General features: G+C 37.0%; 1 protein-coding gene and 1 long non-coding RNA gene across 3 annotated transcripts in view; one reads left to right on the top strand and one right to left on the bottom strand.

Annotated features, from left to right (window-relative positions):
- Positions 1 to 15,194, bottom strand: part of LOC133268444 (uncharacterized) — a 38,046-nt gene extending 22,852 nt beyond the window's left edge. Inside the window, exons 1-2 of the long non-coding RNA XR_009743071.1 lie at positions 15,067 to 15,194; positions 12,403 to 12,523 (exon numbers count right to left, since the gene is read on the bottom strand). This is a non-coding gene — a long non-coding RNA (uncharacterized LOC133268444). The remainder of the gene's footprint in view (positions 1 to 12,402; positions 12,524 to 15,066) is intronic.
- ST6GALNAC3 (ST6 N-acetylgalactosaminide alpha-2,6-sialyltransferase 3) overlaps positions 1 to 15,633 on the top strand; it is a 251,347-nt gene extending 235,714 nt beyond the window's left edge. For both annotated transcript variants that reach the window (XM_061451534.1, XM_061451533.1), the window contains exons 4-5: positions 11,534 to 11,641; positions 13,863 to 15,633. In XM_061451534.1, the coding sequence (XP_061307518.1) occupies positions 11,534 to 11,641; positions 13,863 to 14,049 (295 nt within the window). In that variant the 3' untranslated portion in view covers positions 14,050 to 15,633. The remainder of the gene's footprint in view (positions 1 to 11,533; positions 11,642 to 13,862) is intronic.
- Positions 15,634 to 16,126: the final 493 nt, after the last annotated feature.

The following is a 16,126-nucleotide window of genomic DNA, read 5'->3' on the forward strand; positions in this document are numbered from 1 at the left end:
AGTTTTAAATGGATTGAGTGTCTTTATAAATATCTTCACATTCATACATGTCTGGAATAAATGTCATCTGGGACTTCAGCTTTATTTTTCTTACTCTATATTTGGAATTCAAAATAAGCTTTATTTTGTGAGGAAAAATCAATAAATCATTTCAGCTGTCCCACACTTTGTAGAACTAATTGTAATTAGTATAATGTCTTTGTTGGCAAGGGCTTATCAGGCCAATAGCATGAAGAAGCAAAGAAAAAGTCTCATAAAGAATGATGTTGTTTTGTAAAGCTAATTGTGACATTATCTGGTACTGCATGTGATTGAACTCTTAATTTTTAATCTGTTTTTCCTCCAAGCAATGTAGCTACTGGTGTTACCTGAAGTTCTCTGTAATGTAACTATATAACAGATTCTTGGCAGTTTTAAATTTTACAGTTTAGTGCCAAAAAGATGTAGTCTTGAGCCGTCTACATTGTAACAAGTGGGCTGTAGTTTCTAGTTGTCATTAATTAGCTTGTTTTAATATTTGCATGTTTTACAGATAAGAATTCAGTTAACTGTGGTGTCCTGAACTTTGATGTCTAGGGAGCAGCAACAGCATCCTCGGATGTATGCTGCCTTCTAAAGAGCTGCTTGCCTGCAGAGCTTCATTGGCAACATATCCAAGTCTTAACTAGCTGATACTGGGAATCACTGAAAAGATGATGTCACTAATAACAATATAATATGTGTAGGAGAAATCAGAGCATTTATTTATAGAGCAAAAAAACTACAGTCCTACTTCTTGAATGTGTTTTAATAACTTTGGTTCACTGGAAATGTCAAATTCCTGAAGCTGAATTCTTCACCATAGTTAATAACTAGGCCTTAGGCTTACTCTGATAGTGAGCTGGTTAGATCATTAGTTCAATCATTCTAGTTTACTATTCTCAAAAAGCTAGATTATGAAAAACTCAGAAAATTAACCAATTTGCTACTTCAGTTGATAGGAAAGCCGTAACAATTATCTTTCAGAGCATTTCATGGCCGTTCTAATAAGCATGAAGACTTTTCTCCCAGCTTCCATTTGTACATTTACCCTCCTGCAGTCTATTCAATTAATATGGGAAAAAATGCTTTGAAATTGTCCCATGTTGAAGGAAGTGTGCAGTAGGCTAGAAAAGAATCTACTCTGAACCATAGGTCCTATTCCTTGGAGCTTCTCTATGGCAGTCTTCTGCTTTACTGCCTTGCTTGCTGTATCATGCTTTTTTCTAAAGGCTGCCATCTGAGAGAAAAAAACGCACCATTCTTTGTCTGTCATGAGGAATATGTCTGTCTGCAATCAAGGTGCTGCCTTCAGTGTAAATATTTGTGTCAGTGGCTGCAGGCGTCTAGCCTTCAGAAGACCCTGCTGCATAAATATAGCGGCTTTTGGTGAACAGAAGGGAAAAAACAAAAGCTAATCTTGCATGTCCTGAGGATTTAATACCCTATATTTTGAATGGGGCTTTAACTGGACCTCAACCTCTTCTGCCCACAATATACATCAATGAGAGATGCCCATCAGAAAGCCAGCTATTATGTAAACAGAGAGATGGAAAAGTTAAAGGAAGGTTTAGTAGCTCAGAGGCTAGGATCATTTGCTTCTTTCCAGATGGCTGGGCAGAGTGAGTTAATTATGTAACCAATGAAAGACTAGAGACATTTGGATGGAATAGAGAGAGTAAGCAAGACCCTAATATTGATATAAACAGTAATATGAAACCTATATATGTGTGTTTCGATAAATTGTATATCAAAAAAAGGAAAGGGAAGAAAAATATTTTGTTCCTTTTTACTTTCAGGAAAAGTTAATCTGAGAAAGTTACAGTAGTAAAATGGAGGGCAACATCTGTGGTAATTAGCATTTCATCTTCAACACTTGACTGATGGGTTACATTATGGCCTCTTGCATTTGAATTAATATTCAGACCCACACGAATTCTATTTTTACCTCATTTTTCTTCTTTTTTCCACATCAGAATATTTTGTCTAGATTTAAGATTTCATTAATTTTTGCTAAAAATATTGATGTTCCGTATCTAAAAGGAGCTTCTGGTTTGTGCAAATAGGCAGGGTAGAGAAGAGCACTTTGGCTTGGGATTAAATTCCAGAGAATGTGGCTTTATAACCCAATGTAGCATTGTAAGAAGTTTCTATGGAACAGTACTGCAGGGGCTTGCATTATTTTTATTCTGTCCTACCTGCTACACTTGGTGGAGAGACTTTTGCATGCATGTTAAATTACTACTTATTTACATACCTTAAATATAAGGGAGGAATTCCCAGTATGTGTCATTTCCTTGTGAGAACCAGGAATAAGAATATATACGCCCTCCAAAGAATCTGTTTTTCTTGATTATTTGATAGTTAAACTCTTTGGGTTAGGGATTTTCACATGTGAGTGTATACTGCCTTGCACAGCAAGGATTTGCAATCCTACTGTAATGCAAGTAATCGGTCAGTAATCTAGCAACAAATTAGGAACTAATTTTAGACTACCTGGAAATACTCTTATGAATACTGCAGTTGGGGGGAAACAAGTTGATAGAGGGATATGCCCTGATAGAGGCCTTATCTGTGAGGTTTGAGTTCTCTTTTCTCAGGGAATATTTTCCTTTCAGAAATGAAACTTCCCATTAGTATTATGGTTGGCTCTCCATAAGCTGTTTTTGGATGAGCATCCATCCTGATGAAGAGCAAAGTTCTCAGATAAATGTGAAATGTAGAAAATGTATAAATGGAGAAAAATATAACATTGCACTTCCACGTTAACATCAAAGAGCTAGTGATTGAAATGACCCAATAACTGCAGATTGTAGAAAATTTAAAAGGATATCATCTGATGTACATCAGTGTGGTTTCTGGGAGCTGAGTATCTGGTCCAGTGTTCTCCCCACTCAAATAAAAGAGTTAAGCTACAATCTTGTAATAGCTGTTCTTTCATTTTCACCATAGCAGTAAAGTGAAATACCTTTACAAAAAAAGCCTCTTCTCACACCCCAACATTGCGTACAATGTGCACCTTTATAAATTTGTTTCATATTTTTTGCTTTAAGCATAAAACCCCCCTCAAACTAATACAAAATGTTTCTTTGAAAAATGTGAGCTGCTTTCAGCCAAGGTCAGATGAACTCCCTTCAGTACCTTGTCTTGACAAGATAAGAACTAATCAAGAAATATCTTCTGTATTCACCTACAACAGATTTCACTAAAATATGCAGCTAGGAGTAGTATGTGCCCTTTAATAATAAAAGAAAAGGGTGGGAAAGTGCTTAATTAAATCTCCTTGAGGACCCTGGATTAAGTGCAGCTCTGTTTAGTTTGCATCCTCCCTTTAGAAAAATGTGAAGACCCAAGACAATAAGTATTGATTTAAATGCAGATGTGGGAAAAAGTCGTTGTCTTTTTTTCTTCCACTTGGAACACTTTTGACTTTGGTTACAAAGGATGATAATCTAAATCCTTCTCTACTACCTTTCATCCTGTGGGAAAATGCTGAATCAGTGCTTAGCAAACTGGATGCAGCTACTGGTGAAGGGAAGACCACATAAAGCTGCCCTATAGAGACCAACAGCAGAAGTCATGAAACCTTTGTCTAGGTTTCAGCTGTCACTCCCTTTGTCACAGCCATCAGGGATTACAGTAAGTATTAGAAAGTGGAAAACGGTGGGATAGGAATGTACCATGCTCTCGCAACTAACTTGCAGACTTAAGTACTGTCCAAGGAAAGCAGATTTGGCATTACCTCCCATTTCCATCAATCATTGCAAGCATAAGTAGCTGTACTGTGGAGCAACTGCGATGCTGGCATAGACCACAAGAGTTGCATTTCCTGATAAACTCAGTCTTTGTAAGGGTGGAATGATTTTTACCCAGGTGATTTTTGAAGAGAAAAATGGCTGTGTAAAGGTACCAAGAGCTTAGCCCTCAGATGTGCTTATGTGAATTTAGCTTCCTTTCCTTCCAAGCATAATTGCATGGTTGTGGTAGTTGACCCTTGTGTGAATCCCTTTCTGTTTTAAATATCCATTTGCTCACCAGGGAAATCCAAGCACATGTGTGGAGTCATATGCTTCTTTTTCTGCAGAGTACACCTCTGGTTGGTCAAGGTTATTGGTAATCATGCATAAACTGCTTGATTTTAGATTCCATGTGACAACTGCAGCCAGGGCACCATTTGCAAAAGGCATCTTTAACTAATAACTTGAGCACATGCAATAGCATGGGCTGTGCCTCAGACCACCATTTGTACTTAACAAAGGGAAGTAAAGAATTCCTGGTTCAAGAAAAATCAAGAGAATATGTATTTCTGGAAACAATTAGGGAAGAGTGGGGAAGAAAAACAGATTGGGTTTGGGATTTACTGTTCTATAAACAGCTTTCACCAAGAGCACAATTTGTATTTGAAGAGTCAGTGAGAGCTGCAGAAGCCCAGTAGCAGTAAAAAATTTAGCTAGCAACTCTGTTCTCTAGAGAGGAAGCCATTCAACTTGGAAAGATTAGCACAGGCTTTTCTGCATGAGTGTAACCTCAAAATAATACATATATATGTACATATATCATCAGGAAGGCAGAGTTTACAATTATAATTCTTTAGTCTTGTTTCTTTTCTTTGTGCTTTGCAGCAAGTTGTATCTCTGTGCTTACTCTTGATAAACAGGAATTCTTTTCTTCTCTGAGCTCAGCAGCAAAGGCATCTGAAGGAGCCTTCTCTGTCTGGATGAAATAACTTCCTTCTCTTGTTGCCTGAGTTCACAACTGAGCTGAGATGCATCAAATTCAGGTCAAGGAATCAGAAATAAGGAAACTACAGAAGCCTGGGCAGCAGAAGTCAATTTCTTTAAGCTGCCTTTTTTTTTGACTCTCTCTCTTTGTTTCAGGTTTCCGTGTGTATACTGAATAGAGCAGACAAAGAAAATACAGGCATAAAAAAATATATACACAACACAAAGATTGGAACTAAATGCATAAATTACATACCCACGCAGATGCCGCATAGATTTCAGTAACTGCAGTAACAGATTCTTCCTTAGTTCTAATATTGTTTTGCCTGCCTTGCCAAAAATGGTAAATAGTAAGTCAAATAGTTATACTTTTTTTTTAATTAGGTGCAGTTGCATACATTAAAGCCATAATTTCTCTGTTCTCTTTTGTGATCATTCAGATGTGTCCCACATATCTTTTTTCCAAGGCCATTTTGACATGGGATATATTAATTGTTACATCTCTTTTTAAATCAGATTGTGAGGCAGATTCTCATGAGCTATTTTGTGACCTAAGAGTAGCCTTTACTGTGGGTTTGTAGCAAATCCAATTGAAACAGGCTCTTGTTCTGTGTGTTCCACTAGTGCAGTATTAATGTAGATAGGAAACCTGTATTTCTGGAGGTTAATTGGGTGGTATGCCACCTGACCACACTTGATTTTCAGAACTTGCAGTAAGGATGATCTATCAAGAGTCTTGGCTAGCAGAAGTGCATCACTTCTCCATTCCCAGGTACATCTTGCTGGGCAGAGCCCCTGCCTGAATCTGAAATGTGGTTTGTGCTATTCATAATGCATTCCATTTGTTTAAGCTTTGCATAAAACTATATATGATGGATAATAAAACATCTGTCCATATATAAATGTTTCACTTTTCAAAATGACCTGAAGCATGGTGTGGGCTTTTGAATGTGTGAGACAGTCTGCTCACTGCTAGAGGGACATGGGTGTTTATTATTAGATGTTCTGCATCAGTACAGAATGCAAAGCAAGCACATGTGTGCATGCACACATGTATGAAGAATGAATAATTATGATAAACAACTGCCTAACAGGTATCTTTAGAGTGCAGGAATAGCTACCAATTTTACCAGGTGAAATCAATTCTCTGTGCTTGCATCTTCATTGCTCTTCTTGTGCGTTTTTGCCTTTTTTTTTTCCCCAGAAAGTATATAATGAAACCACTAGCAACAAAGCACTAAGTCTTACAGAAAACAGAATTAAACCTAGGCTAGAGTAATACTCTTCAACATTTAGATTCTTATGCTTCACCTGTACAAATATTTTCCTTCCTTTTTTCCTCTCAAGATAACAGCTTTCTGGCATGAGAAGTATAGGTGCTCCTCAAAATAGAGATGGTAGGAAACTGAACCTTGCCATTCCCTCAGAAGTTGGGACTTTTTTCTGTCAGCTCATTCTAATCTGTCATTTGCAATTCTATTTTTGATACAAAGAGGAAGGCATAGACCAAATCCGTGACTGAGGTGGGCATTTAATTTGTCAAAGAAGGCTTGCTCAGCACCTGTATTCAGAGATGCTTCCTCAGAAAAAAAAGAAATCTCAGTCAATATAAGGACAATAGTAGCATTGATTTGGCTAGTATATTGAGAAGATTAAGAAGATACAGCAAGTAGAATTAAGTAACTGATCACCAGTTTGTGCTGGTAGACCAATTTTCGATATCTTTAGTTGTAAGGAAACACACTGTTACTTGGCAATGCAAAAACCTACAGTAACCCAGGGAGAAGAGTTGGTTTTCTTTAACAAGGAAGTGCAGAGGGAACATGTACCTTCCACCCTCATTCCCGAGGGTCAGTCACAGTCAAGGCTGACACAGGGCAAGTGGCAGAAAGCCAGGCAAAACCACAGTATACTGACCCCTTCCCAGAAGATTGGCAGTATCTTGATGCACTCCAGATAAGTACCAGTGACATGTCTACCTGAACGCAGTTAAAGCTAACCTTGGCACAGTTCTTGAAAATATTGCTATTTATTTTGAATCATTTGTAAAAACCTTTTAGCATGTTGGAAGGACATCTCATATTATGAAGCCTCCACCCTGTGCATTACAGGTCTCTCAGTTTATTTTGACCAACACCTTTATTTATACTTATTAATCAAGGGGCCTGACAAGCTGCTGCAAGTAAAGCTGCTTCTGATTCAGTAGTTTGGTAGGAGGGTCATCTGAGGATTAGAGTCTATAAACAGCCTTTATGAAAAGATTTTTTTTTTTCTCATCTAATTGCCCTGGAGAATCCTGTCATTTCAATCTGTCATTGTTGAATTTTATTTTACTGCAATATTTTGAAATTAAGCAAAAAGTGTCTAGTTAATGGTTTTGGCAAGCTCTCTATTACTTCATAGCTTCTTGAAGTCCCACAACTCTTAGTCTTTCGTGTTAATTAACACTCCTAATTGACCTTCGGTGCTCCCTAATTTCTCCCCAAAGAATTTAAAAAAAAAGGCTTCTAAATTCTTTTCTGCAATCAGATTGACACCAAATTGCTGGTCTACAGATCATCCCGGGCTTAACAAACTTCTTGTTTTTTTCAGTTTTTTATTTTTCTACCACTGAATTCCCCACTGGAAATTACAGTGCATTGAACCATAGAGCTAGAATTGATTGTGCACATAAAAAATCCTGAAACAACAGAAGAAAGAAAAGAACTTACTAGAATTCTGTGGTAAAATCAGAACTCCAGTGGCAATAAAACTCTTACCCAATTTGAACTCACCTGCCCTTGATCATTAAGAAAATATCTGATGTTCCTCCACTTTCCTCTGATGAGAGAAGGAAGTAGATTTTCCTTCATTTAGCCTACATCAAAGCATGGTTATAGATGTCAAAGAAGATTAATTCCAGTCACCAATATTTTTATAAGGCATTCTCTATTCCATCTTCTTTATATCAATTTCTTATGCTTTTTGTTGAATATTGGAAAGCTAAGACTAATGAACCCTGTCTAAATTGCTTTTATTTTTAATTAATTTTTAATTAAAGCTTTGTGTATCACACATTACAATTCTAGCAATCCTAAACACATTTTTTACTATATTCTAAAATATAGAAGGCGATTTTCTTTTTTGAGGTGTTATGAGAAACTGTAATCAGTTCTTTCTACTGGAGTTTATGGAAAGCATTTCTAAAAATGCAAATTCTATGTTTTGAGACTTGAAAGTTGCAAATAAATATTAATCTTGGAGCTTACTTTTACATTCTGAATTGAAATAATGACATTTTAAGCACTTAAACCTTTCCTAAGAGCAAGATAGGTAAGCATATACTTTGTTTCAAGTATCCTAATAATGTTGATTCCATTGGTCTTTTCATATGTTTCATGTTAAGCATATGGGTATGTACTTTCCTGAAATGCTGTATGGTATTTAGCAGAATGAATTACATCCCAACACTAACATTTCCTCAAGAATCTTAATAATGTAGGAAGTATCAAAAATAAGCTTTCATTTTCAAGATAAACAAACAAAGTAATTTTTTGTGAGCATTGCCTTTTTATTGCTGCATCCAGCTGTAAATCATGTCATGAAAGAAGAAGACATCTTTAAAATGCATTTTTTGAAAAACGGTGCATTATTCTCTCCTGAGCTGTTGAGACAATTTCCTGCCTAGATCTGTTGCCCCATTAATTTTAGAGTATAAGAAAAAGTCACTGTGAGCTATAGGGAACAATTTTGGATTTGCTGTATGGACATATATCACAACAAATTTGCCTACAGTAGTTCTATGGATGCTGTTTAACAAACTCTTATTTTCCTTATTTTGGGATTAATGTCCTCCTTCCCTCAGATTTGCACAGTGACATAGCCTTATGCTACACATAAGGAGGATTCTTTTCAGTGTGTAAAATTTGAAATCTGAATTCAATTACAGTAACAAGAGGAACTCTTTCTAATGAGTCTCAAAAAGTCCTGCCTAAACATATAAAGCTCTCCTGTAGAGAAATAAATTGAGTGCACGGTGTTAGCGTAATAGCAAGGGCTGAGACATAGCTTTGCCCTACAGTTTTATGGGATAATATTTTAAAAGGTATGCAGAGATGTATGACTTTTGGGGGACAGCTAAAATTGTTTTCATATTTCTAATATTGTTTTCATTAGAATGTTTAAAGTATGTTTATGGTATCAGATTGAATTCTAAGGTGTTACCAAATCATCCAGGATCCCCAATGCTTAAGTATATTCCCTAGCGTCCCTACTTATCTTCAGAGAAAAAAAATGGGAGGAATGTGCTTTGTTTTAAATCATATAATCTGTATTCTGTCATGTACTTCATCTCCAAGGGAAGGTATCTGGGAACTCACTCTGCTGTTTTTATTTATCCTGCTAGTGTAGTATATAGATGAGAGGACTAAGGTCCAATGGTGTTAAAACAAGACATGAAATATTGATTAATTCTTGTTTTAAAATTCCTTTTTCCTCCTGAGTATAGCAAGTTTCAGACACTGCTGTCAATATAGTACTCTCCAATAAACCTCCATTATCTGGAGGTTCCTGATCTTCATAGTGTTCTTATAAATGATTATTATGATTCTAAATGGCTTTAAAAGCTCAAGGCTAGTGTTCTTCTGGTGTAAGAGCAGAAAGCAAGTTAGAAGCAATGCAGATTTTTATCATGGCTGAGTGTTACTCAAAAATAACATGAATTGGATTGGGAATTCACTTTGCTAGACAGTAACAGAACATTCTGTTTGAAGAAATGAAGATCATAACAGGACAGATAAACCATTGTACAGTTTTGCGGATATAAAAGTGCCAAGTAAAGAAGCACAATTATAGCTGGTGTCCACTTAATGAAACACAGGTATTTGAAAACCTACCTTTTGTTTTCACTTTTCATTCTTCGGTGCTAAGTTAACCCTTTATTTATTATTACCAGGATGGTCCTTTACAAAAGCAGTTAAACTTAGGAGTTTCCCAAAGGAAAAGGACATTTCAGGAAAGGTAGGGAAAAAAGTTTACACCAGCTAACCCACGAAAGATGATAGACATGGGCAAGAAAGAGAAGATGTAGCCTAAACTACTTTCAGTGTTCTTGAGTACAGTAAAACTCTCTGGGAGTTGAGGTAATTGTTTTTCAATTAAAAAAAAATGTTGTGTACTGGAGTTTCCTTAGGAAAGTAAATCCATTGGAGCTTTTCTACTATCCATAATAAAAGCTATTGATCAGAGAAGGAATATGAATCTTGGTCGTGTATGTGGCATGTAATGTCATTATAAAGGTTGTACAACTACTTTTTCACCAGTCATCCTAATTAGTACTTAGTCAAACCTCAACAAGAAAGATCAAGGAAGTAACACAGAATCTGAGCCAAAAGCCAGTAACTGGGAGATTTACCTGGGAGACAGGATAATGTACTACATTCTCGCTCTGAACCAGCAAGAAACACTTGAGGTTGTTTCTTCTGTCTCGCAGGACAGTTGGGTTTTATAGGCTGCATAAGTTGCTGTATGATGGTGTGTTTTCCACATGAAAGCTTTATTCTTACCCTGCAATGAAAATGGTTTTGGAAGATTTTGTTGATGGGGATAACTGATTCATACATAGTTCTGCTTGTGAGTTCTTCTGCAACAAAACTTAACTGTGTGCAAACCTTACACTACTTTAGCTTATGATGGAGAACAGACTGCTCCCTGCTGTACCCAAAAAACAAGAGCTAAAAGATGTGGCATTAAGCTAAATTATCCATTCCTATTACTCACTCAGCTCTCTCAAACTGAGCCAAAGTTGGGGCTCTATTAAGATGATTTTATGACTTCTGTGATATATTTATTTCTTTGGAAATTTGACAAGTTATTTATAATTTTAAGACAATTATTTTCATTTATTTCAATCAAACTGAAAGCAATATATGCACAAAGCTAGACTTCAATCAGTTCATAAGCAATGAGAGAAAAGTGTGTTCTTATTACTTACAAGATTTTAAGGCAGTAAGTCTTGCTTGCCCAGGTTACATGAGTAGCTCTGTTGTCTTCCAGTTCCCCACTGGGAACATTTGTGTCAGCAGACTGAATGGGATTTGGTCTGTAATTAACAGAGCATATATTTGCTCGCATAGCCAGCATGAGAGCCAAATCCTTACTCATCACTTGTTGTCACTCCTCCAGGTAATACTTTAGGACTGATTTAATGCACCTAGTTATTTGATCAAAGGCTATCAATCTGGGCACTGTCCTCTTGTGTTTTTCTCTCTGCTGTGCTATCTTTAAGAATGATAGCACAAACTTATGTAAAGGGATATGCACAGAGTAATGTTTTTGAAAGTCTTGTATTTAATGGTTTTTTATCCAAATGTCCTTAAAAGTTTAATTGTTGCATGAATTTTCAGGCTGAGACTAGTCCACTGCAAAGTAAGGTTTTGCTTGTGGAAGAGGATGGTGCATACTCGCACACAGCACAAACTCTGCCAGTAGTTTGCTTTTTGGTGAAATTTATCTCATTTTACACACTCTACTAATTGCTACCCTTCACATGTAAAACCAGATTATTTTCTGTCTTATGGGAGACGCTTTGTTTGGCTTCAGATATTTAACACGGTATCTCTTTTGTGGACAATTGCTTGAGGCCCCAAGCTGGGAAGAATGAGAGCATATCTATAAATAATTCAATATAGTTGTATTGTTTTGACAGATTGTCAAGTTGGTTTATGCCTTTTGTCCCAGGCAATAGATTATACTTCTTTGGCAAAGTGTTGCTAATTTCTCATTGCAATTGTTTTGTGTATTTTGTATTTTTACAGGGTCCAGTCAGGTTCATATCTCAGCACGGGTTGGTTCACCTTAATTTTGGCTATGGATGCCTGCTATGGAATTCACGTCTATGGGATGATAAATGACACCTACTGCAAGTAAGATCACAGGAAATTATTTTCATGCATCTACAATTCTGATGTCTTGTCAAAATTTCACAATTTATTTTAATATCATAAATCCCCAGAATGGATCAGGCAGTCATTTCCCACTGTTTGGCATTGATGTGACAGTATTGTCAACATATTTAGTCCTGATATGGCATTTACTGTTGATAAAAACATTTACAAAATCTAACATTGGTTGTCATAAGGAACTATTTTTAATCAAAGATTTTTTGCAGTTCCTGAATTACATGGAAGCAGAGTATGTTCATACTTTTCTGACTTATTTCTGCTTTTCTAGTACTTACTTCTACTGCTAAAACAAATCTATAGAGGAAATACTAATATGTTGATTCTCTGAATGCCAAATACACCTAGAAGTGAAAGAAACTTGTTAGCCTAGGATAGTTACCTGAAATTACATTTCACCACCATTGAGAAACCTACTTGAACTTTCTAGGTTATACATGACTTGTTTTGGGTAGTAGCATGTTTCTAATTAGATAAAACAAGTCCTGTAAGCTTTATCGCAGTAAACTGACATAAATTCCAACCAACTACTGCTGGTGACCTTACAGTGACGATTAATCCTGTTGTCAGAAGTGTTAACTAAATACAGTCTTTAGAAGTCCAAGTTAAATGTTTTAATCTACAGTATATGGTATAAAAATACAAAATGTAACTATTCCTCATTCAGAAAACCAGGGAATGTCAAAAACAGTGTATGATATTAGTGCAGATCTACTATTCTGTACCTAGACTGGTTCAAGACTTGCATGTAATCAGTCTGGGGGGTCCTCAGCTCCTAAAGTCCTTGTGCAGACGCTCACTCCTCATTCTCTATTACTCCAGTGTGGGACTCATTCCTGGCAAACCCTAACAAAAAGATTTTGGGATTTGAGTCACAGCTATTTAATTAGGGTATCTTAACATTAGAGACTGACTTTTTAGAACTTGCAGATCTCACTGATTGAGTCATCCAGATGGAATGAACATATGTTGTTCTTTGTTTATGAAAACACATTAGTCTCCCTGAGATGAGGGGTGACAGGACTAAAGTTGTCCTCACAGAGTTCAGCCAGCTGGCATTGCATAGCACTGATGCAAAACCAGTAAACAGCACGATAGCACTCCAGTTTGTTGGCAGCAGAGAATGATGGGTTCCCTTAAAGCTGCAATTCTATATATTGTTCTTATAACTGTCTTATTCAGCCAGTTCAAGAACCAGTTTCAACATTTGGGGCTATCCAATGAGAACAGACTGATTAGGGATGGAGCCCTATGGACTGAGTTCTCACTGGTTAAACAAAATGTGCAGTACCCATACAAGTCAGCCCATCAGCTTCTTACTGACTGATAAGACCAGTGTATGTTGAGAGATACAGTTAGCTTCATTTTCCATAGGAAAAAATAATTGAAATCATGCTCTAATGAAAGCCCTTATACAATTTTGTGAAGGAGCTCAGGTGCTGACACGTAGAAAGGATTTCAGATAATTCACAGAATCACTTATGTTGAAAAAGACCTTTAAGATCACTGAGTCCAACTGTTAACCTGGCACTGCCAAGTCCACCATTAAACCACGTCCCTAAGTGCCACATCTACACATCTTTTAAATACCTCCAGGGATGGTGACTCCGCCACTTCCCTGGGCAGCCTGTCCAGTGCTTAACAACTCTTTTGGTGAAGAAATTCTTCCTAATATACAGCCTAAACCTCCCCTGGCATAACTTGAGGCCATTTCCTCTCAACCTGTCACTCGTTACTTGGGAGGAGACACTGACACCCACCTTGCTATAACCTCCTTTCAGGTAATTGCAGAGCACGATCTCCCCTGAGCTTCCTTTTCTCCAGGCTAAACAATCCCAGTTCCCTCAGCTGCTCCTTTATGAGGAAGAGGCTGTGCTGGTCAAGACTTGTTCGCTAGACCTTTCACTACCTTTGCTGCCCATCTTTGGACGCAGGCAAAGCACCTCAATGTCTTTCTTGTAGTGAGGGACCCAAAACCGAGCACGTTATTTAAGGTGTAGCCTCACCAGTGCAGAGTGAAGTGGGACAACCACTTCTCTAATCCTGCTAGATGCACTAATTCTGATACAAGCAAGGATGCTGATATCCTCTATCGAGAAGCAGTATATATTAATATATATACTTATTGGAAATATATATATATTATTGCAAATAATTCTTGTTTGGTTTGTTTTTTTTTCTCTAGGTCAGAAAGCTTTCGTAAAGTTCCCTATCACTATTACGAGCCAGGAAGAGATGAATGCGAGGAATACTTTCTGCATGAAAATGCTCCATATGGAGGCCATAGGTTTATCACGGAAAAGAAAGTATTTGCTAAATGGGCCAAGAAACACACAATAATATTTACACACCCCAACTGGACAGTGTCTTGATACTGGTTTTCTCAACACTCCCTTAACAGCATATTACAAAAATGTCTCAGTTTACAACAATTTTGCTTACATCTGGCTGGCCTTTCTCAGCCTAGGTAACACTAAACTAAAAGCCAGAAGACAAAGAGGGTGATGGTTCAGCTGTTAAGCAAATTGATCATCTCTGGGAGGCAGACACATTGTTTGTTATTTCTTAGGGTTGTACTCCACACAATGCACTTTATGCTTTAACTGGATTTCATTTCAAGGCAGTAGCAATTAAAGACAGATGAGATTTCCTGTATATACAGGGGCACACAGAGGACATGATGGTCCTTTAAAACTTGTTCATCACCTTACATAATTAAAATTCATATTTGCAGCTGGTATTGGAAGAAATTTTCCACAAAAGAAATATGAGGTAAAATACAGACCTCCAAAGTCCATGAGTGAATTGATTTAAAAAAACACCTGAACACATGCAAGCACCTGCATATATGGTAAAATTAGAGATGAGCTAACCAGGATTCTTGAACTGTACACAACTCTTGCATGAGAAGATACTGTTTAAGGCTCACAATTAGTTCATAACTTCTGAAATGCAACTTCCTTCCACCCTGGTCAGGCTGCACCTGATTGGATTACGTGATTTCTACTTTTGGAGGCAGTTGTCCCACAGTTTAGCTCCAGCAGCATGGCACTTAGCAAAGATTGTGTTTTGCAGTCCATGCTGAACCTTTGGGTGTTTTACCAACCCTACTGTCACTACCCAAGCTGGCTAGTATTGTCTCACAAACATCTCCATTTACTCCAGTTGTGTCTTAGAGTTGCTTCAACATCCAAATACCTGCATTTTGACAGTATTTCCTAGGCAGTCATCATCATTTATTTAAAATCTCCAGTTTCTCCATCTTTAAAAGCAGGGATAGTATCTATCTACCTCACAAGGGAGTTGTGAGGATTAATTTAAATCCATAAAGCACTTTCCTGATGAAGAATGCTACAGAGAATTTATTCTTAACGCAAAAACAATGGTACCTGTCATTTATTCTTGTCTGTTGGGTATTTGAAGAAAGTGACAGTGTGTCTGGATCTGATGATGAATTGTTCTGTGCATCTGCTTTCCTGCTGAGCATAATTTGTAATACGGGGTTCTTTCAGCTTGCATTGCTTCAAATGGAGTTGAAAGAACTCACCCCCTTGCAGTATTATCTGCACATCAAGAGGTAGTTCAAGAATTTTAAAACATACTCATCTCTAGTTGAAATATGTATTTCCAAGCTTACTCTCATAGAATGTTTTCAACTGCAGCAGACTCATTTGTAATATGACCATAATTCAACTATACATGTAAGTTTTATTTAAACTGTATTTAAATTAATGCTTTAAGTTTAGAATGTGTCCTATGAATATTTTAATATCTGGAATGTCAGATTCAACACTGTAATAGCCAATACTGTGAACACTTGAAAGAATTATGTGTGAAACATGACACACAGGGTTTACTCACACTACTTAAACATTAACCAACAGGAAACTTTGTATGCTTTTGTAAATCATGAAAAGGGGAAAGTAAAAAGCTATTTTTACATGTAAGTATTTGTATACTGACTATTTCCTATTGTATATTTGTATATATAAATCTATATTTTATATGTTCATGGCATATATATTCTCTCAGCAGCAGCTGCAACTCTTGGGATGAGGAGGAGATCTCTTCACCAGTGTTCCTCCTCCTGATCACTGGTTTCTTCTTGCTGTTGGTAGGTGATGCCAGGGTATCATCTCTCTCTCCCCTTCTATTTGCTACTGTAAATGCAGATTTCTGATTTTATTTTCAATATAGCTCAGCTTTCACTGCTTACTTTAGTGCTGTAAGTATTCATGCTGGCTGTCAGACAGACTGGGACCATGCTTGTGATCCTGTATAAACATCTCTATTTAAATGCAGGCTCCGTCCCATACTTCTTGAGTGACTTGGATGTCTTACCTTTCTGTTTGGAAAAGGAAAACAATAATATTTTCTATTCCCTGTCTTGACTGACTTTCCTGTAAGCTCTTGAGACGGATATTCTCATTTGCAATGTATTTGTATAAT

Source organism: Pezoporus flaviventris, unplaced genomic scaffold (assembly GCF_033815535.1).
Source record: "Pezoporus flaviventris isolate CSIRO_AGI_PZ_B2104156 unplaced genomic scaffold, CSIRO_AGI_Pfla_v1 ptg000013l, whole genome shotgun sequence".
Lineage (NCBI taxonomy): Eukaryota > Metazoa > Chordata > Aves > Psittaciformes > Psittacidae > Pezoporus > Pezoporus flaviventris.